Source organism: Helianthus annuus, chromosome 10 (genome assembly GCF_002127325.2).
Source record: "Helianthus annuus cultivar XRQ/B chromosome 10, HanXRQr2.0-SUNRISE, whole genome shotgun sequence".
Lineage (NCBI taxonomy): Eukaryota > Viridiplantae > Streptophyta > Magnoliopsida > Asterales > Asteraceae > Helianthus > Helianthus annuus.
Genome location: NC_035442.2, coordinates 120,237,990 through 120,261,456, shown reverse-complemented (window position 1 = coordinate 120,261,456; position 23,467 = coordinate 120,237,990). Strand labels below are relative to the sequence as shown.

General features: G+C 38.1%; 2 protein-coding genes across 2 annotated transcripts; both read right to left on the bottom strand.

The window, feature by feature from the left end:
* Nucleotides 1-3,855: 3,855 nt before the first annotated feature.
* On the bottom strand, nt 3,856-5,791 carry LOC118482790. Its single transcript, XM_035978460.1, has 2 exons — nt 5,218-5,791; nt 3,856-5,127 (listed from the first exon to the last, which is right to left on the bottom strand). Exons 1-2 carry the CDS (start codon nt 5,414-5,416, stop codon nt 4,214-4,216), a joined length of 1,113 nt encoding a protein of 370 aa, XP_035834353.1. The 5' UTR covers nt 5,417-5,791; the 3' UTR covers nt 3,856-4,213.
* Nucleotides 5,792-19,819: 14,028 nt separating this feature from the next.
* On the bottom strand, nt 19,820-22,299 carry LOC118482789. The gene is made up of 2 exons (XM_035978459.1): nt 21,186-22,299; nt 19,820-21,095 (listed from the first exon to the last, which is right to left on the bottom strand). Exons 1-2 carry the CDS (start codon nt 21,382-21,384, stop codon nt 20,767-20,769), a joined length of 528 nt encoding a protein of 175 aa, XP_035834352.1. The 5' UTR covers nt 21,385-22,299; the 3' UTR covers nt 19,820-20,766.
* Between the last annotated feature and the right edge of the window lie 1,168 nt (nt 22,300-23,467).

Below are 23,467 nucleotides of genomic sequence, written 5' to 3'. Positions count from 1 at the left end.
TTTAATCTTTTGAAATTGGGTCTTCATGTATGTATTGTGTTTAAATTATAAAGAAATTTTAAGGCTTGAATTTCCGCTGCGTCGATATTTAAGTTATTATCTGTTAGGGTGTTAACCCTTGTACAATTAAACTACATCAGGATCCCACAGCAGACCTTGTATATCCAGGATCATGACGATAGAAATTTTATCCCCAACAATTGCCCCCAATTTTATAGGTCTAAAACAGTTGTAATTCTTTTTGAAATCTGTTTTAAACTCATGGTTAGGATCAAAAGATAGGATTTAAGATGCTTATCGTGTGGCTAGGGTTGATGGCATGATTCTTGGACTCTTTTACCGCTTTGATTAGATGGTTGTCAATCCCTTCATAACCAACACACCCTGCATTCACTCTTCCATCATTACAACCTTCGGCATCACAAGGAACCCAGGATAGTTTTCTCCTTTCTTCATATTTTCGTTAAGGCTTTTTTCCTTTTTGTGAATCATGTCTCCAAAGAAAAACCTTTGATCCTCTGACGTTTCAGAGTTCACCGACCAAAAATTTTTACCATCTTCCTCAAAGGGGCGCTGTTCCTTTGATGATCAATGTATTGGGCCAGACCCCAAGGTATTTGGGCTTGTCCCTAGTTTATAATGGTCTTGTCCCCAGATTATTTGGCTTAGTCCCAAGTTCATTTTTTCAGATTCTCGGAGCTTTAAAGGTTTGCAAGTTCTATTAAAAAGGATCCTGAATCCTTAAACCTTAACTAATTTCATTGGTCTGTTAATACTATTGTAACTCTAAAGGATATAGGATCCTAACTTGGGTTCTCTGGTAGTTTTATCCTTAGTTTTATTTATTTCATTGACTACACCCTAGACCTTTCAATTAAGGATATATGATCCATAATCAGATTTTCTCTAAAGTTGTTATGAAAGAGAAATGGCAAATTTTCAACAACCTAAGATTTTTTAAAACTGATTATCTTTACAAACAACCTATTTAAATGTGGAAACACAAACATATTAGAACAAAACTTTGAAGGCAAAAGTACAACACCGTATAGCCAAAAGGTTATAATTTTTATTAAACCCTGTTAAAAGTTACCAAAAAGCTCAACCCGAGCTTCGCAGCAATCCGTGGGCTAGCCACTCGGGTAGATGCAGGGTGTCCGGTACAAATTAAGGCTTTTTGGTAACTTTTAACAGGGTTTTAATAAAGTGCATGAAAATAAAGCTAGGGGTGTAAAGGCTTCATCCTCCATGAAAAAGAAGGACCTATCCACCTTTTCCACCCCCTATTGTTTTCAGGATCGGTGATCCTTATCCTAAGAGACTGTTGTTCAAAGATTACTACAGACCATATTTGTTCAAAATAAAAACACCACCAAATAAAAACCACAAATCCTAAAAAAGTGGGCTTTGGCCTCGTCTAAATTATCCTTCATTGCCCACTTCAGCAGCATCACCTTCAGCTGCACCAGCACCTCCTTCACCACCTTCCTTAACCTCCTTGACCCCGCTTGGACCTGCTTCTAGAGCTTTCACTTGTTTGAGTTCCGCATCACCGCCCAGCTCGAGCAGAGTCTGCTTCCAGCCAGCAACATCCCAGGCAGACCGGTCGAAGCCAGGATCTATATCCTCTTGAGCTATCTTGATCCTTGCTTAAAGGATAGCACGAGCAACATAGACTTTGGCCTCATCAGTGGCCTCTATTTCAGCCTTGTTAGCTTGTATCTCTGCCACCATGATCTGCTTCTCCAAGCTGTTGACCTCCTTCTCCATCTGTGTGATCTTCTTATCCTTAGCGGCAGCGATGGAACGGAGATCAGCTAAGTCCTCCTCAGCTTGTGAAAGGCTTTTATCCTGAAGAGCCTTGAGGCGGACAAACCTCTGCATATTACAAGATGGGAAAGTCAGGATCAATGATCCTTTGCTACAATCAAGACTAATTATGAGGATCAAGGATCCTTACCTTAGTGACAGACTCATGGAATTTTCGTTCAATTTGGAGGCTGTCTTCTTCAGTTTTAGAAGGCTTATTCCTCTTGGATCCTACCGTGGCTCTAGTGGTCATCATCTTAGGCCACGAATGGCTTTGGCCCTTGGCCAGCTCCTTCTTGATAGAATGGGGGAGGGGGGAGATCATGCTATCAATATAACCCAGGTAAATTTGGATGCCGACTTGCTAGTGGATCTTGGAGCACCTATTTAGTCAACAAACATGTCACACCCTCAAATCCCACATGCGGAGTATCACCGCTAGGTGTGTGACTGCCCAGGATCAAGCCACCAGATACATCAAACATTTAATATAAGTGAAAATAAAACCATTGTCGACATAGTTTGTGACATAGCATTCAAGTCTAAAACATAGTAAGTCTTTAAAATAAAGTTCCAAACATAGTTAATAGATAAGGTTCAAAAGTTTAGCGGAAGCATGAAAACATAGATAGTAGACGACCACCACAACGCTCCAAGCGGACTCCAGCACAGCATCTACGGACCTGCAATCATGCAGTAGTGTGTCAACATAAAGTCGGCGAGTTCAGGGTTTTCAAAAAGGTTTTCACATTATCCAAAACATTTGTTTTATGAGTTACCATGTTATCAAAACATGTTGTGGGAAATCCATCCCAAAATGAGCTACTAAACTGTGTAGTACCGAAACTTTGACGTAGTTGTTGTTTGCCCTCTTAGGTCATTGACTACCGTCATTGACCCGATAATTCAGATAATAGTTCATGCCCGGTTCCCTGCATGGTGTGAGGTTGTCAAACCTAATATCGCTATCAACTAACATCCCGTTCGCTCCCCGCGATTAATCGGTATAAGTGTAAGGGACTTTCCTTGAGTTTGGTTTAGTATGGTAGCTCCCAAACAAGTGGGAGTGCATCCTTTATGAGTTTTTATGAAGTTGTCACACCGTTACCTTGGTGTGAGCGAAGTTCCCAAATCATTGGGAATGCGAGTGTTTAGTTTAAGTGTGAACTCACCTTTGATTGCTCGGCCAGATAAAGTGATTGTCCTAATTTGGCTAACCTTGCCCTATTAAGGTTACCACTCATTAGGCTCGTGTATAGATAAAGCACGTACTTCATACACATATTAAGTCAAGTAATCATATAGTTTGATAATGCACACTGATGAGCATTCAATACAGTATCAGTTAGTCATGTATTCAAGTAGGTCACGTATGTCAATCAAGTAGGTTTTCCAAATTATATAAGTCTCATGAATATGGTTTCCTTATAAACTATATAGCTCAATGATTAAGTGTGCGACTCAAACAACATACACGGCCCATGAAAACAAGTGTGCGATTGAAGCACTCGTGTGAGAATGACCCAGCTTATTGTGCGACTAATTCTGTTCTCATGGGTTTTCCTCCCATGTGCGGGCCACTCAAATTATTTTGTGCAGCCCAACAAAGATGAGCCCCAAAAAAAATAAAATGGTTTGTATGTTTAAAGGAAATTGGTGTATGTTAAAACAATTCAGTGTGCGTTTGGGAACTTACTGTGCGATTGAATTGAAAATATAATGGGTGCATGTGCATGTTCCAATTTGTGTGCATGTTTGAGACAATTGTGCGATTCAACTCAAAAGTAAATGTGCGAATCAATAGTGGTGGGGCCCTATGTATTTAATGCTTATTCAGAGTATGTCGCTTAGACTACAAGGTATGGTGATGGTCCATCCTTGGAGGATGATCCGCCACGTAAGCGACACGTCATAGTCCTCCCAATGATGGATCATCCTCCAAAACTAGAGGGCATGGGAGGATGGTCCTAGTCATAGTCCTCTACCACTTTTATGTTTTTTTATTTTTTTTAATCTTCAACTTTTTTTTAATATTTAACAAATAAAGTAACAAAATATTTTCATTAATATTAAAAAACATTACATAAGCTTAAAAAAAATTAAATTTAAAAAAATAAATTAAAAAAAAACATAAACTTAAAAAAAATAAAGTTAAAAAAAAACTTAAAAATATCCTAATATATTAAAATAAGCTACTAGTCTTCGTCTTCCATGTCGTGGTCGGGTTCGTTTGGAGCGTTGTTCCAAATGTACTCCACCAACTCCGCTTGTAGGTTGTGATGTGTGTACTCGTTACGTAGAGCGAAGGCGTTCAAATCTTGTTGTTCCTCACTAACTGCAACAGAATTTCCAGTAGACGCGTTTTCGTCGTACTCGCATATCGCTCTCCCTTTGTCTTCAATGATCATGTTATGAAGGATGATACAAGCGTACATAATGTGTCGTAACCTCCTTGGTGTTTGCGAACGTGCTGGATGTGAAATGATGTGCCATTTTTTTGTATAACACCAAAAGCCCGTTCAATATCTTTTCTTGCACCCTCTTGAAACTTCGCAAACTTTTTTCTTTTGTCGTCGGTCGGGTGCGGGATAGTTTTAACGATTGTCGAGTACGTTGGGTAAATCCCATCGGCTAGGTAGTAACCTCGCCTGTACTCCACCCCTAAAACCGTAAAGCTTGTGTCTGGACCTGTACCCGCCACTACATCCTCAAATATCTGTGACTGGTATATGATGTTAAGGTCATTGAGCGAACCAGGTAGACCAAAAAAAGCATGCCATATCCAGAGATCCTGTGACGCAACAGCCTCTAGAATGATAGTGGGATGTCCCTGATCTCCCCTAGTATACTGACCTTGCCATGCAACCGGGCAGTTCTGCCACTGCCAGTGCATGCAATCAATGCTCCCGAGCATTCTTGGGAAACCATGTCTCTGTTCGTGTGCTTGATATAATTTTTGAACGTCGTTTGCGTTCGGTTTCCGCAGATATCGCTTGCTATACAATTTGACAACCCATTGGCAAAACTTGTGCAAACATCGACTTGCGGTTCTTTCAGACATCCTAATATACTCGTCTAATGCATCGGGTGCGTAATCGTACGCAAGTTGGCGAATGGCCGACGTACATTTTTGTAAATTACTGAAACCCCTTTGCCCCCTAGCGTCGTTTCGCAATGTAAAAAACGGATCAGATTGGGCCATGTCGCCTGCAATACGTAAAAACAGTGGACGACTCATGCGGAAATGACGTCGAAAAATCTCGGCTGGGTACACGGGTTCGTCGGCAAAATAATCGGCTACTAGTTTATCGTGGCCGGCTATAAATTTAAAACGAAACATAAATGAAATTAATTATAAAATACATTTTCAAATCTATATAAAACATAAGGAAAAATAAAGTAAAATACCTTCTTGGTCTCGGTTATATTTTGCTCGTCTAGTTAGCCGTTGGGACGACCCTTCATCAGACGCCATGAACACCTGAGCCGCGTTCATAATCATGTTGTGCATAATAGCATCCTCTTCGGACGATGATGAATACCACGCAGACGAAGACGATGAAGACATAGAAGAAATTGAAGAAATGGAAGAAATGGGTGAAGCCATGATAATTTTTTAGCGAGAGATGGGGTGGTAGCGGGTGAAAAAAATAGATGAGTTTTTATAAAAAGGGATGAGGGTTATAAAATGTGAGAGAGATGTGAGATTGTAGTTAGTGAAAATTTGTGAAAAAATGAGTAAAAGGGGTGAGTATTTATAAAAATGGAAGTGAAATGAGGGGAAATTAAAAAAATAGCCGTTGAAAAAGTATTTAATTTTGTTTGTTTTCAACGTTCAAATTCGGAATGGGCCCACAACTTTGGAACGTCGCCAACGGCGATATTCGGACGGGGAAGACGCGACGTACCGGGGGCGGCACGGTGTTTGATGCGGCGCCGGACCGCGACGGTGTGGGGACGTCCCCGTACCTTGTAGCTTTATTTCGCAACTGTGCGACCGACATTTTTTTGTACGATGAACGAGTGGGGCCAGGCCTTCAATTTTGTGACTGGAAAAAACATTTGTCCTTTTCATTTCCTAAATCAAACCGATTAAAGACAAAACATTTTATCCTAGAATTTCAAGTCATATGATGCTCAAATGGGTAGTACTCTATGCTGATGATATTAGGGTGAGTGGGGCACTTCTCAGGGAGGGGAGCGGGGACCTCAGTCCCCGAGTGTGAACACCTTCGCCATCGGCTCGGGGAACGTAAGCCGGGAGGGGGATCAGTGAGAGGTTACCGCATGAGAGAGAGGAGAGAGAGAGAGGAGAGAGAGGGGTGATTGGTTGTTAATGTGGGTCCACTCTTTTTCCACCAATCATATTTTTTTCTTCTTTTTTTATAAAAAAATAATTGTGTGAGTGGAGTGACGCCAACGTTTGAGTGCAAAATAGGGACTTAAGAGGGGAGTTGACGTGGCGTGTGCTGATTGGCCGTGAGTAAGAGAGGGGACTCCCCTAAGAGAGGAGTGCCCCTCTCACCCTTAGACTACAAGCTATGGTGATGGTCCATCCTTGGAGGATGATCCGCCACGTAGGCGACACGTCATAGTCCTCCCAAGTGTAACGTCTCGTATTTCCACATGTGTATATTTTTGGGAAATACATGTTCGCTTATACTTATTTATTTATTTATTTAATCGCAGTCAAAATCTGAGCAAGAAACGACAACGACGCGCTTACGCGATTAAAAACGAATACTAACGCTACTCCACGTGCTTCTAGCTAAAAATAAATAAATAAATAAATTATTCTTTCACGATTTTGGATATACGTTTGGGCCGTACGAAAGGCTGGATGAGCACTAGTGGGACTTGGACCCAACACACTTAAAACCCTATTATACAAGCCTTTTATAGAAATTCAAACCCTAATCTTCCCTTTGTTCTTTAAACCTGCGTACACCCACCCCTCTTATCACTCCCCTTCCACTCCAAACCTCCCCAAGATCTCTATCTCTCTCTCTCGAGATCGTCCTGACAGACACAACACACTCACACCTACCCCTTCCCTCACTCTCGGTTCCTAATCCGACAACCACACCCCAAACCCTCTGGTTAACCTGACACATGACAGCGGCGAGGGTAGCGCCGTCGGCGATTAAACAGACAGAGATGGAACCGTCAACTATGACAGCGACAATGGTGGTTTCGGGGCTCGAGACGGCGGTGACAGAGGCGGTTCAAGTGAGCGACAAAGAGAGATGTGGAGGAGGGAGGGAACGGCTGCAACAGTGGTGGTACTCGATAGAACCGTCGGCGATGGCGCCGCCGTGGCGGCAGCGGCGGTGTTTCGACTCCGACAAGGCAACTGGTAAACCCTTCGCCTTCTTACTTTTCGGTTTCCTTTCTTTCGATCTAATGTAGGTTGATACTGACAATGTTCCGTTTGTTCGGGTTCGGATTCGGCTCAAAGTTTGATCTAGGCTCAGATTCTCGTGTTCGATACGCACGGATTCGGGTTCGGTTCAAGAGGCGTGTCGGGGCAGAATGTAGCTCGGGTTACGGCTTGATGTTCGGCTTCGGTTCGGTCAGACATGGTCAAAGCCAGTCAACTGTCGGTCATCGGGTTAAACACAGGCTCGAACAAATGTGGCAAAAATATAAATTCATTTATTGTTTTGTATTAATTAATATTTTTTTTATCGCGAAACCAAACTTTAAATAGCTTGTATTTATAAGCATACGTAGGATCATATGGATATATTGTTGTGCTTATTGTTGCGTTTTGGAAATGTAACGACACGTTAGTTGTCGGGGTCGTCCAAAAACAGATGAAACTCTGCTCGATTTTCGTTAAAAATATATTTATACTCTTTAGTCGAAACACTAATGAATACGTATCAGATTCAAATAACTTTTATAACAATAATTATAAACGTATACTTATTTTGACCGCTTTTGAGATTTTTTTAATGTTTTTAGATCCATTTTTTTCCTTTGGTTCCAAAATAAAACTTTTATAAATTCTATTCTTTTTGAAACTTTTTTTTAATCCTTAAATTCATTATTAATTAATCGAGTTTTTACCTAAATTCCTTTCTTGTAAAAATCTTTATAAACTGTAAATTTATTAAATAAATATTCCTCTCTATTTTATAATAAATTCTAGGATAAAAAAATTCTTTATAATCCTTTTATAACATAAAAGGTTAATATTGAGGTAAATTATCTAAACAAATTAACTTACGCAACTATTACATAATGATAAGTTCGTGATATTTTAAATATCTAGGCTAAACACTCTCGTTCGTTCTCTTAAAATTTCGTGTACTCATGCGCCGTCGTTTGCCCATATAGGGTGACCTTGTTGTTCAACCCTCCTTATCTTTTACACTCGCCAACGCTTGGATAATCGGAAGGCTTAGCAATTATGTGAGTATACTCGTATTTCCCCCTTTTTACTTTTACCACTTTTGGGGTATAACATGTTTACTTATCAAAAACTTACACATGAACATTTTGCTTAAACACATGAACATTCCTATAACATGCTTGTATACGTGATGGCTTGATACTTTAAACTTGGGTGAAACTTATGTGTTTAATTTATCATTAACTTCGTACGAGCCAAACCGTGACATATGTAGCGCTATAGGATTAACGACCCGCCCTTTATCATCGGTAATGTCATGAACATATTGCGTTTCCTTGGTTTGATATGTTAGACACATGCCATGTTTAAACGTTTATCTTGAATCACATGCTTGCTATGAGGAATTGTTTAAAACTTATCTTTTGCTATGTACGTACCAAACTTGTATACTCGCCTTTGCTTTTGCATTGAATTGTATTTTTAAACATGTTACAGGTTGATGATGACGATGTTATGAAAAGAAGTAGCGTTGATGCCTAGATACACATATAGACGTTAGGGTTTAATATGTTGTATCAATTTTGTTATGTTGTCATGTTATTTTTGTTAAACTTGTTGTATTTGAATTTCTTGTAATGTTGACAATTTATCTTATGAAATGAAATCGGATTATTTAAATACTTGTCACAATTATTAGCGTTTTGATGTCTCGAGCAATCTTCACACTTCGTCTCATCCCGATGTTTCCACCATTGGTTGGGGTGTTACAGATTGGTATCAGAGCCATAACTATAGGGAATTAGGAAAAGTAGGAATGCTTTAACCTAGTCTATAGTTTTAGAGTTTTATGTTTGTGTATTGATTGAAACTACTTGCATGCTACTTTACTCACTTGACTATTAAACATATAAGTCGCTTGTGTGTTAGTATTCGAATTGCTATTCTTAGGTGTCAATACTTGTTTTACTATGTGCCGATACTTGATTTATTGATCTATTCTTTGTGTGTTATTCTCAATATGCCTTTTATGTGCTATTACTTGTTCGTTATTTCCTTTAACATACACCTTTACCGAGGCATTTTACTCGATTTTTCTTAAACTCGGAAAACACTCATATTACACAAACGAGACGAGTTTACCAAAATAGGCGTGAAACCCACAATTTGGTAAACGACTCTCATCTCGCTCGATTCTATTTTTGCATGAAATTCACCATTAAGTTAGGAGTGAAATCCATATCTTAATGGAAATTTCAAATTTTGAATTCTAGTGGACCCTCGTCAAAGTGTTGAAATTAAATTTTGACCCGACGAGTACCAACCACACTTAGGATACGAAATCGCCAAGTTAGGGGTGAAACCCGCACCTTGTCGACTAGTTCCACTCTTTGAATTTTTTTTATAAACCCCGCCAAGTCTCGAATTTTCGATTGAGTTGTGGCATGCAGTAACCGGAAGGGTGAATACCGTTAACCGACTTGTCGGCGAGAGCATACCACCTATTAGGCCAAAACATGCTTTCCAATTTCAAAAGACCTTTCGACCACTTTGGTTAGTCAACGTTCCGTTTTGGAACCATCCAAATTTTTATCGAGCTTACACTTTATTATTTTTGATCTTTTATGATGAAATTCTCTCTTGACAATTTGAACCATTTTGAGATTTCACTTTCGCGCGTACATCATACTATTACTTTTCATACGGTTATACATCATTAGCATGCATAATTTCTCGTAATTTTATTTACATTTTTTTTATTTGTAACTACAAGTGGAGATATATCAACAAGATAGGAGTGATTTCCTTACCTTGACGATTAACTTCACTCCATTTTCCTTAAAACGACCTCACCAACGAGTTAGGGGTGATTCCCTTACCTAGGTGATCGTTACCAAAATGTTTTTAAAATGTCTTATTATGTAAACTCGATCATATTTTATACCTAAATTGCTTATCATTAATCAAATCACCACTTATGCGATTTTCAAAATTTATCATTTTATCAAACGTATACCTTATTCAATTATATATTTCACATAAACCATATACACGAGATTCGTAATCATGCCTTAAACGTTTTATTACTCGAACTCCAAAACCTTACGAAATGCTACCTATCAATTTAATCGGTCCAATGAAACTCTTGTCCATGAACTTCATATTCGACTTAATCACTAAAACATGCTCACCTTCTACTTCTAATCAAAATCCAACCAACCTTTCCCAAATACTTATAAGATCTTATAGAAGTTATATGATTGTTTTACCAAATACCCTTTTCAACATCAACAAATCTTTTGTTATATTTTTTTATTACTAAGTCCTTTTACTAAACTTCTCTTCTAAGGATCCTAGTTTTCACAAGAACCTCCTAAATTCATAATTTCTTATTTGATGAAACGAATTTACTTTTTAACGAAAACCTTTTTCCTACACCAATTTACAAAACACGCGGGCAAGAAGTCTTCATGGGAACCGACAATCTTTGACTTACATGAACTTTTTTTAAAACAAAAGTAGCATTTCAATCATTACAAAAATACATTATGCTTAACCAATTAGTACTTTATATCCCCTTACATATACAACTATATTCTACCCTCCCAATCAAGGTCAACCTAATTTTGATTCAATAAACTCAATGTTTCATTTAAACAACTATACATGCATATCATCGTACACATTTTGGTCGATACTTCGCGATAACATCATCTATATCATTCGTATTTACATACTCGACCTTTTGAACATTTTCATACACTTAAATCTGTGATGTCCCAACATACGTAGTTTTATTATTTACCTACACTTATATTCATATGTTTTATACTCATACTTATACACGTGCTACTTATATGTTTATGTTTATGCTCATACCTACATGAGTATTCATACTTAGACTTATGCTCATACTTTCATTCATACTCATGATTCATACATTTGTACCCGTACGCGAGAGGAATCCGAGGGATTCGCTTACGTGGGTTCCAAACATACTTAAGCATGGACTTGCTTACATACTACATTCTTATACGTACACATTCTTATTCTTTTATGTATACCCTGATTCGTACACAACTAATACAAGCTATGCGGATCATGCGACGATCAAAATAATCGCGGGTGCACACGGGATTATAGTGATAGGCGTATGAGAACCATAGAGTGTGCTACTGTGTATGGTAATACACGGAACGTGACATGACACCGAAGACGAAACGGATGTAACATGGTCAAAACATGGTGGATACGCCGCTGTTACTTCTTATATATAAGTGTTTTCACCATGTTACCAAACTTTCGTAAAACGTGCCATGAGAAATTCAGTGTTTTACAGACCTCTTGGACCTAATACAAGCTTTAAACAACTCACAAACGCATTACGTCCGATTATCCATGACGAGACTTCATTCTTAACACGCTACTTTTGTCTATCCGATACTTATGTTATTCTCATACTTGTAATCGCCAACTAGGTCAATCGTTCACCCTTATACCTCAATTAATCTCCGCTGTCTCAAACATCAAGGTCCCAATTTTAAACAATTATCTTCGCCTTGCCAAAACCCTTTCAAGCCTTCCTTCTGAATAAATTTCGGGACGAAATTTCCTAAAGGAGGGGAGATTTTAACGCCTCGTATTTCCACATGTGTATATTTTTGGGAAATACATGTTCGCTTATACTTATTTATTTATTTATTTAATCGCAGTCAAAATCTGAGCAAGAAACGACAACGACGCGCTTACGCGATTAAAAACGAATACTAACGCTACTCCACGTGCTTCTAGCTAAAAATAAATAAATAAATAAATTATTCTTTCACGATTTTGGATATACGTTTGGGCCGTACGAAAGGCTGGATGAGCACTAGTGGGACTTGGACCCAACACACTTAAAACCCTATTATACAAGCCTTTTATAGAAATTCAAACCCTAATCTTCCCTTTGTTCTTTAAACCTGCGTACACCCACCCCTCTTATCACTCCCCTTCCACTCCAAACCTCCCCAAGATCTCTATCTCTCTCTCTCGAGATCGTCCTGACAGACACAACACACTCACACCTACCCCTTCCCTCACTCTCGGTTCCTAATCCGACAACCACACCCCAAACCCTCTGGTTAACCTGACACATGACAGCGGCGAGGGTAGCGCCGTCGGCGATTAAACAGACAGAGATGGAACCGTCAACTATGACAGCGACAATGGTGGTTTCGGGGCTCGAGACGGCGGTGACAGAGGCGGTTCAAGTGAGCGACAAAGAGAGATGTGGAGGAGGGAGGGAACGGCTGCAACAGTGGTGGTACTCGATAGAACCGTCGGCGACGGCGCCGCCGTGGCGGCAGCGGCGGTGTTTCGACTCCGACAAGGCAACTGGTAAACCCTTCGCCTTCTTACTTTTCGGTTTCCTTTCTTTCGATCTAATGTAGGTTGATACTGACAATGTTCCGTTTGTTCGGGTTCGGATTCGGCTCAAAGTTTGATCTAGGCTCAGATTCTCGTGTTCGATACGCACGGATTCGGGTTCGGTTCAAGAGGCGTGTCGGGGCAGAATGTAGCTCGGGTTACGGCTTGATGTTCGGCTTCGGTTCGGTCAGACATGGTCAAAGCCAGTCAACTGTCGGTCATCGGGTTAAACACAGGCTCGAACAAATGTGGCAAAAATATAAATTCATTTATTGTTTTGTATTAATTAATATTTTTTTTATCGCGAAACCAAACTTTAAATAGCTTGTATTTATAAGCATACGTAGGATCATATGGATATATTGTTGTGCTTATTGTTGCGTTTTGGAAATGTAACGACACGTTAGTTGTCGGGGTCGTCCAAAAACAGATGAAACTCTGCTCGATTTTCGTTAAAAATATATTTATACTCTTTAGTCGAAACACTAATGAATACGTATCAGATTCAAATAACTTTTATAACAATAATTATAAACGTATACTTATTTTGACCGCTTTTGAGATTTTTTTAATGTTTTTAGATCCATTTTTTTCCTTTGGTTCCAAAATAAAACTTTTATAAATTCTATTCTTTTTGAAACTTTTTTTTAATCCTTAAATTCATTATTAATTAATCGAGTTTTTACCTAAATTCCTTTCTTGTAAAAATCTTTATAAACTGTAAATTTATAAAATAAATATTCCTCTCTATTTTATAATAAATTCTAGGATAAAAAATTCTTTATAATCCTTTTATAACATAAAAGGTTAATATTGAGGTAAATTATCTAAACAAATTAACTTACGCAACTATTACATAATGATAAGTTCGTGATATTTTAAATATCTAGGCTAAACACTCTCGTTCGTTCTCTTAAAATTTCGTGTACTCATGCGCCGTCGTTTGCCCATATAGGGTGACCTTGTTGTTCAACCCTCCTTATCTTTTACACTCGCCAACGCTTGGATAATCGGAAGGCTTAGCAATTATGTGAGTATACTCGTATTTCCCCCTTTTTACTTTTACCACTTTTGGGGTATAACATGTTTACTTATCAAAAACTTACACATGAACATTTTGCTTAAACACATGAACATTCCTATAACATGCTTGTATACGTGATGGCTTGATACTTTAAACTTGGGTGAAACTTATGTGTTTAATTTATCATTAACTTCGTACGAGCCAAACCGTGACATATGTAGCGCTATAGGATTAACGACCCGCCCTTTATCATCGGTAATGTCATGAGCATATTGCGTTTCCTTGGTTTGATATGTTAGACACATGCCATGTTTAAACGTTTATCTTGAATCACATGCTTGCTATGAGGAATTGTTTAAAACTTATCTTTTGCTATGTACGTACCAAACTTGTATACTCGCCTTTGCTTTTGCATTGAATTGTATTTTTAAACATGTTACAGGTTGATGATGACGATGTTATGAAAAGAAGTAGCGTTGATGCCTAGATACACATATAGACGTTAGGGTTTAATATGTTGTATCAATTTTGTTATGTTGTCATGTTATTTTTGTTAAACTTGTTGTATTTGAATTTCTTGTAATGTTGACAATTTATCTTATGAAATGAAATCGGATTATTTAAATACTTGTCACAATTATTAGCGTTATGATGTCTCGAGCAATCTTCACACTTCGTCTCATCCCGATGTTTCCACCATTGGTTGGGGTGTTACAGATTGGTATCAGAGCCATAACTATAGGGAATTAGGAAAAGTAGGAATGCTTTAACCTAGTCTATAGTTTTAGAGTTTTATGTTTGTGTATTGATTGAAACTACTTGCATGCTACTTTACTCACTTGACTATTAAACATATAAGTCGCTTGTGTGTTAGTATTCGAATTGCTATTCTTAGGTGTCAATACTTGTTTTACTATGTGCCGATACTTGATTTATTGATCTATTCTTTGTGTGTTATTCTCAATATGCCTTTTATGTGCTATTACTTGTTCGTTATTTCCTTTAACATACACCTTTACCGAGGCATTTTACTCGATTTTTCTTAAACTCGGAAAACACTCATATTACACAAACGAGACGAGTTTACCAAAATAGGCGTGAAACCCACAATTTGGTAAACGACTCTCATCTCGCTCGATTCTATTTTTGCATGAAATTCACCATTAAGTTAGGAGTGAAATCCATATCTTAATGGAAATTTCAAATTTTGAATTCTAGTGGACCCTCGTCAAAGTGTTGAAATTAAATTTTGACCCGACGAGTACCAACCACACTTAGGATACGAAATCGCCAAGTTAGGGGTGAAACCCGCACCTTGTCGACTAGTTCCACTCTTTGAATTTTTTTTATAAACCCCGCCAAGTCTCGAATTTTCGATTGAGTTGTGGCATGCAGTAACCGGAAGGGTGAATACCGTTAACCGACTTGTCGGCGAGAGCATACCACCTATTAGGCCAAAACATGCTTTCCAATTTCAAAAGACCTTTCGACCACTTTGGTTAGTCAACGTTCCGTTTTGGAACCATCCAAATTTTTATCGAGCTTACACTTTATTATTTTTGATCTTTTATGATGAAATTCTCTCTTGACAATTTGAACCATTTTGAGATTTCACTTTCGCGCGTACATCATACTATTACTTTTCATACGGTTATACATCATTAGCATGCATAATTTCTCGTAATTTTATTTACATTTTTTTTATTTGTAACTACAAGTGGAGATATATCAACAAGATAGGAGTGATTTCCTTACCTTGACGATTAACTTCACTCCATTTTCCTTAAAACGACCTCACCAACGAGTTAGGGGTGATTCCCTTACCTAGGTGATCGTTACCAAAATGTTTTTAAAATGTCTTATTATGTAAACTCGATCATATTTTATACCTAAATTGCTTATCATTAATCAAATCACCACTTATGCGATTTTCAAAATTTATCATTTTATCAAACGTATACCTTATTCAATTATATATTTCACATAAACCATATACACGAGATTCGTAATCATGCCTTAAACGTTTTATTACTCGAACTCCAAAACCTTACGAAATGCTACCTATCAATTTAATCGGTCCAATGAAACTCTTGTCCATGAACTTCATATTCGACTTAATCACTAAAACATGCTCACCTTCTACTTCTAATCAAAATCCAACCAACCTTTCCCAAATACTTATAAGATCTTATAGAAGTTATATGATTGTTTTACCAAATACCCTTTTCAACATCAACAAATCTTTTGTTATATTTTTTTATTACTAAGTCCTTTTACTAAACTTCTCTTCTAAGGATCCTAGTTTTCACAAGAACCTCCTAAATTCATAATTTCTTATTTGATGAAACGAACTTACTTTTTAACGAAAACCTTTTTCCTACACCAATTTACAAAACACGCGGGCAAGAAGTCTTCATGGGAACCGACAATCTTTGACTTACATGAACTTTTTTTAAAACAAAAGTAGCATTTCAATCATTACAAAAATACATTATGCTTAACCAATTAGTACTTTATATCCCCTTACATATACAACTATATTCTACCCTCCCAATCAAGGTCAACCTAATTTTGATTCAATAAACTCAATGTTTCATTTAAACAACTATACATGCATATCATCGTACACATTTTGGTCGATACTTCGCGATAACATCATCTATATCATTCGTATTTACATACTCGACCTTTTGAACATTTTCATACACTTAAATCTGTGATGTCCCAACATACGTAGTTTTATTATTTACCTACACTTATATTCATATGTTTTATACTCATACTTATACACGTACTACTTATATGTTTATGTTTATGCTCATACCTACATGAGTATTCATACTTAGACTTATGCTCATACTTTCATTCATACTCATGATTCATACATTTGTACCCGTACGCGAGAGGAATCCGAGGGATTCGCTTACGTGGGTTCCAAACATACTTAAGCATGGACTTGCTTACATACTACATTCTTATACGTACACATTCTTATTCTTTTATGTATACCCTGATTCGTACACAACTAATACAAGCTATGCGGATCATGCGACGATCAAAATAATCGCGGGTGCACACGGGATTATAGTGATAGGCGTATGAGAACCATAGAGTGTGCTACTGTGTATGGTAATACACGGAACGTGACATGACACCGAAGACGAAACGGATGTAACATGGTCAAAACATGGTGGATACGCCGCTGGTACTTCTTATATATAAGTGTTTTCACCATGTTACCAAACTTTCGTAAAACGTGCCATGAGAAATTCAGTGTTTTACAGACCTCTTGGACCTAATACAAGCTTTAAACAACTCACAAACGCATTACGTCCGATTATCCATGACGAGACTTCATTCTTAACACGCTACTTTTGTCTATCCGATACTTATGTTATTCTCATACTTGTAATCGCCAACTAGGTCAATCGTTCACCCTTATACCTCAATTAATCTCCGCTGTCTCAAACATCAAGGTCCCAATTTTAAACAATTATCTTCGCCTTGCCAAAACCCTTTCAAGCCTTCCTTCTGAATAAATTTCGGGACGAAATTTCCTAAAGGAGGGGAGACTGTAACGCCTCGTATTTCCACATGTGTATATTTTTGGGAAATACATGTTCGCTTATACTTATTTATTTATTTATTTAATCGCAGTCAAAATCTGAGCAAGAAACGACAACGACGCGCTTACGCGATTAAAAACGAATACTAACGCTACTCCACGTGCTTCTAGCTAAAAATAAATAAATAAATAAATTATTCTTTCACGATTTTGGATATACGTTTGGGCCGTACGAAAGGCTGGATGAGCACTAGTGGGACTTGGACCCAACACACTTAAAACCCTATTATACAAGCCTTTTATAGAAATTCAAACCCTAATCTTCCCTTTGTTCTTTAAACCTGCGTACACCCACCCCTCTTATCACTCCCCTTCCACTCCAAACCTCCCCAAGATCTCTATCTCTCTCTCTCGAGATCGTCCTGACAGACACAACACACTCACACCTACCCCTTCCCTCACTCTCGGTTCCTAATCCGACAACCACACCCCAAACCCTCTGGTTAACCTGACACATGACAGCGGCGAGGTTAGCGCCGTCGGCGATTAAACAGACAGAGATGGAACCGTCAACTATGACAGCGACAATGGTGGTTTCGGGGCTCGAGACGGCGGTGACAGAGGCGGTTCAAGTGAGCGAAAAAGAGAGATGTGGAGGAGGGAGGGAACGGCTGCAACAGTGGTGGTACTCGATAGAACCGTCGGCGACGGCGCCGCCGTGGCGGCAGCGGCGGTGTTTCGACTCCGACAAGGCAACTGGTAAACCCTTCACCTTCTTACTTTTCGGTTTCCTTTCTTTCGATCTAATGTAGGTTGATACTGACAATGTTCCGTTTGTTCGGGTTCGGATTCGGCTCAAAGTTTGATCTCGGCTCAGATTCTCGTGTTCGATACGCACGGATTCGGGTTCGGTTCAAGAGGCGTGTCGGGGCAGAATGTAGCTCGGGTTACAGCTTGATGTTCGGCTTCGGTTCGGTCAGACATGGTCAAAGCCAGTCAACTGTCGGTCATCGGGTTAAACACAGGCTCGAACAAATGTGGCAAAAATATAAATTCATTTATTGTTTTGTATTAATTAATATTTTTTTTATCGCGAAACCAAACTTTAAATAGCTTGTATTTATAAGAATACGTAGGATCATATGGATATATTGTTGTGCTTATTGTTGCGTTTTGGAAATATAACGACACGTTAATTGTCGGGGTTGTCCAAAAACAGAGGAAACTCTGCTCGATTTTCGTTAAAAATATATTTATACTCTTTAGTCGAAACACTAATGAATACGTATCAGATTCAAATAACTTTTATAACAATAATTATAAAAGTATACTTATTTTGACCGCTTTTGAGATTTTTTTAATGTTTTTAGATCCATTTTTTTCTTTTGGTTCCAAAATAAAACTTTTATAAATTATATTCTTTTTGAAACTTTTTTTTAATCCTTAAATTCATTATTAATTAATCGAGTTTTTACCTAAATTCCTTTCTTGTAAAAATCTTTATAAACTGTAAATTTATAAAATAAATATTCCTCTCTATTTTATAATAAATTCTAGGATAAAAAAATTCTTTATAATCCTTTTATAACATAAAAGGTTAATATTGAGGTAAATTATCTAAACAAATTAACTTATGCAACTATTACATAATGATAAGTTCGTGATATTTTAAATATCTAGGCTAAACACTCTCGTTCGTTCTCTTAAAATTTCGTGTACTCATGCGCCGTCGTTTGCCCATGTAGGGTGACCTTGTTGTTCAAACCTCCTAATCTTTTACACTCGCCAACGCTTGGATAATCGGAAGGCTTAGCAATTATGTGAGTATACTCGTATTTCCCCCTTTTTACTTTTACCACTTTTGGGGTATAACATGTTTACTTATCAAAAACTTACACATGAACATTTTGCTTAAACACATGAACATTCCTATAACATGCTTGTATACGTGATGGCTTGATACTTTAAACTTGGGTGAAACTTATGTGTTTAATTTATCATTAACTTCGTACGAGCCAAACCGTGACATATGTAGCGCTATAGGATTAACGACGCGCCCTTTATCATCGGTAATGTCATGAGCATATTGCGTTTCCTTGGTTTGATATGTTAGACACATGCCATGTTTAAACGTTTATCTTGAATCACATGCTTGCTATGAGGAATTGTTTAAAACTTATCTTTTGCTATGTACGTACCAAACTTGTATACTCGCCTTTGCTTTTGCATTGAATTGTATTTTTAAACATGTTACAGGTTGATGATGACGATGCTATGAAAAGAAGTAGCGTTGATGTCTAGATACACATATAGACGTTAGGGTTTAATATGTTGTATCAATTTTGTTATGTTGTGATGTTATTTTTGTTAAACTTGTTGTATTTGAATTTCTTGTAATGTTGACAATTTATCTTATGAAATGAAATCGGATTATTTAAATACTTGTCACAATTATTAGCGTTTTGATGTCTCGAGCAATCTTCACACTTCGTCTCATCCCGATGTTTCCGCCATTGGTTGGGGTGTGACACCAAGGATGGATCATCCTCCAAAACTAGAGGGCATGGGAGGATGGTCCTAGTCATAGTCCTCCACCACTTTTATGTTTTTTTATTTTTTTTAATCTTCAACTTTTTTTTAACATTTAACAAATAAAGTAACAAAATATTTTCATTAATATTAAAAACATTACATAAGCTTAAAAAAAATTAAACTTAAAAAAAATAAATTAAAAAAAAACATAAACTTAAAAAAAACAAAGTTAAAGAAAAAACTTAAAAATATCCTAATATATTAAAATAAGCTACTAGTCTTCGTCTTCCATGTCGTGGCCGAGTTCGTTTGGAGCGTTGTTCCAAATGTACTCCACCAAGTCCGCTTGTAGGTTGTGATGTGTGTACTCGTTACGTAGAGCGAAGGCGTTCAAATCTTGTTGCTCCTCACTAACTGGAACAGAATTTCCAGTAGACGCGTTTTCGTCGTACTCGCATATCGCTCTCCCTTCGTCTTCAATGATCATGTTATGAAGGATGATACAAGCGTATATAATGTGTCGTAACCTCCTTTGTGTTTGCGAACGTGCTGGATGTGAAATGATGTGCCATTTTTTTTTTGTAGAACACCAAAAGCCCGTTCAATATCTTTTCTTGCACCCTCTTGAAACATCGCAAACTTTTTTCTTTTGTCGTCGGTCGGGTGCGGGATAGTTTTAACGATTGTCGAATACGTTGGGTAAATCCCATCGGCTAGGTAGTAACCTCGCCTGTACTCCACCCCTGAAACCGTAAAGCTTGTGTCTGGACCTGTACCCGCCACTACATCCTCAAATATCTGTGACTGGTATATGATGTTAAGGTCATTGAGCGAACCAGGTAGACCAAAAAAAGCATGCCATATCCAGAGATCCTGTGACGCCACAACCTCTAGAATGATAGTCGGATGTCACTGATCTCCCCTAGTATACTGGCCTTGCCATGCAACCGGGCAGTTCTGCCACTGCCAGTGCATGCAATCAATGCTCCCGAGCATTCCTGGGAAACCATGTCTCTGTTCGTGTGCTTGATATAATTTTTGAACGTCGTTTGCGTTCGGTTTCCGCAGGTATCACTTGCTATACAATTTGACAACCCATTGGCAAAACTTGTGCAAACATTGACGTGAGGTTCTTTCAGACATCCTAATATACTCGTCTAATGCATCGGGTGCGTAACCGTACGCAAGTTGGCGATTGGCCGACGTACATTTTTGTAAATTACTGAAACCCCTTTGCCCCCTAGCGTCGTTTCGCAATGTAAAAAACGGATCAGATTGGGCCATGTCGCCTGCAATACGTAAAAACAGTGGACGACTCATGCGGAAACGACGTCGAAAAATCTCGGCTGGGTACACGGGTTCGTCGGCAAAATAATCGGCTACTAGTTTATCGTGGCCGGCTATAAATTTAAAACGAAACATAAATGAAATTAATTATAAAATACATTTTCAAACCTATATAAAACATAAGGAAAAAAAAAGTAGAATACCTTCTTGGTCTCGGTTATATTTTGCTCGTCTAGTTAGCCGTTGGGACGACCCTTCATCAGACGCCATGAACACCTGAGCCGCGTTCATAATCATGTTGTGCATAATAGCATCCTCTACGGACGATGATGAATACCACGCAGACGAAGACGATGAAGACATAGAAGAAATTGAAGAAATGGAAGAAATGGGTGAAGCCATGATAATTTTTTAGCGAGAGATGGGGTGGTAGCGGGTAAAAAAATAGATGAGTTTTTATAAAAAAGGGAAAAGGGTTATAAAATGTGAGAGAGATGTGAGATTGTAGTTGGTGAAAAGTTGTGAAAAAATGAGTAAAAGCGTGAGTATTTATAAAAATGGAAGTGAAATGGGAGGGAATTAAAAAAATAGCCGTTGAAAAAGTATTTAATTTTGTTTGTTTTCAACGTTCAAATTCGGAATGGGCCCACAACTTTGGAATGTCGCCAACGGCGATATTCGGACGGGGAAGACGCGACGTACCGGGGGCGGCACGGTGTTTGGTGCGGCGCCGGACCGCGACGGTGTGAGGACGTCCCCATACCGTGTAGCCTTATACACCTTCATGAAAACCCATCACCAAGAATTTCAAATATATACACCCAGATCTCATGGCATGCATCTTACAAAATTTTCATCATCTATGTTACTAAAACAACTAATAGTATAGTCACTGTTATTTTTATCACTTACATATTCAATCATTCTCATGCAACGATCTCTAAACATGCATAACCAGGTTGTACATTGGGCTTGTGCGGTTGTACATTCAAGGAAAATAAGAGAACCCAGCTTTACTTTTTAAGTTATGAACATCGATGATTTTATAAATCCAATTTCATGTAGCGGTTTTGTGATTCCTTTGTTACCATTTTTATTCGAAACAAGTTTCAAACATCACGCAGAAGTTTACCATTCCCAGCTTATAATGTTTACATACCATTTCCTAATCACATTAATTAATCATGTCAACATTTTAAGTTATAACAGAGGTCATTAACCATTTTCACATTACTGTACAACCAGGGGCGGAACTAGCATTCAACGAGCTGTAGCACGGGCTACAGCTCAACTTCGTATCGGTAGTGTATTTTTTGTCGATTTTATACAGAGGATACCCTAAATAACTACGAGGATACCACTGACAAAAAAAAAAAAAAAAAAAAAAAACTTTAGCCCAAAGTAAATAATAAACCTTTGAATGTAAGCCCAATTGTTATGTAAGCCCAAGTCTCAACCCAACTAATATTTTAGCCCAAAACAAATAATAACCCTTTGAATATGGGGGGCAGGGGCGAGGCAACAGATTTGTGGAAACCAAACGTCATACAAGGCACAAGCATCTGAACTCCATAACATCAGCAGCACAAGCATCTGAACTCCATAACATCAACAGCGACAAAGTGCCGAAACTGATCAAAATTCGACAAAGTGTAACCTGTGTGAGACCGATAAAAAAATCATACAAGCAATCAAGCAGAAATGGTCATAATTTCGATTTTTGAACAAGTAGAAGCAGCAGTGTAGTCGTAGAACCGATCAAAGTGTTAAGATATGTACTAACCTGAAGTGTGAGGTTAAAGGTGCAAGAGAATAAGAGGATGATTTTCGAGCAATCAAGCAGAACTGGTCGTAATTTCGATTTTTGAACAAGTAGAAGCAGCAGTGTAGTCGTAGAACCGATCAAAGTGTTAAGATATGTACTAACCTGAAGTGTGAGGTTAAAGGTGCAAGAGAATAAGAGGATGATTTTCGAGAGTAGTGAGCGGGAGGATGAGAATACGGTCGCCGCAGACTTTTCCGGTGTGCGAGGGACAGCGATGGTGACCAGTCGGCTGATGTCGAGCTAATCGTGGGATTATCGGCGGAGAGTGGAGGCTGCCGGAGGTGGGTTTAATGATCGGCGGAAGTGGGTTTTGGGTGTTGCAGGTTTGATGGACGAAGAAGGAGATTTAAGGAAGGAGAATGTTTAGAGCATTCACATCCAAGGAATTAAATTATGTGTGTGTTGTTTTTAAAATATAAAGAGTATAAAAAGTGGATGTGAGTGCGGGAGAGAGAAAATGTTACTGTTCATCTGTATATTTGGGGGGGATACTGTTCACCCCCTATAATTTTTTAATATATTTTGAAAGCGGTTGTGAGTGGAGGAGAGAGAAAAGGTAATGATAAAGGTATAAAAAATATTATTTAATTGAAAATGAGAGAGAAAATGTAGTGCTTTTTAGTGTAATTTAGGGTGAGAATATAATAGATTGGATGGGAA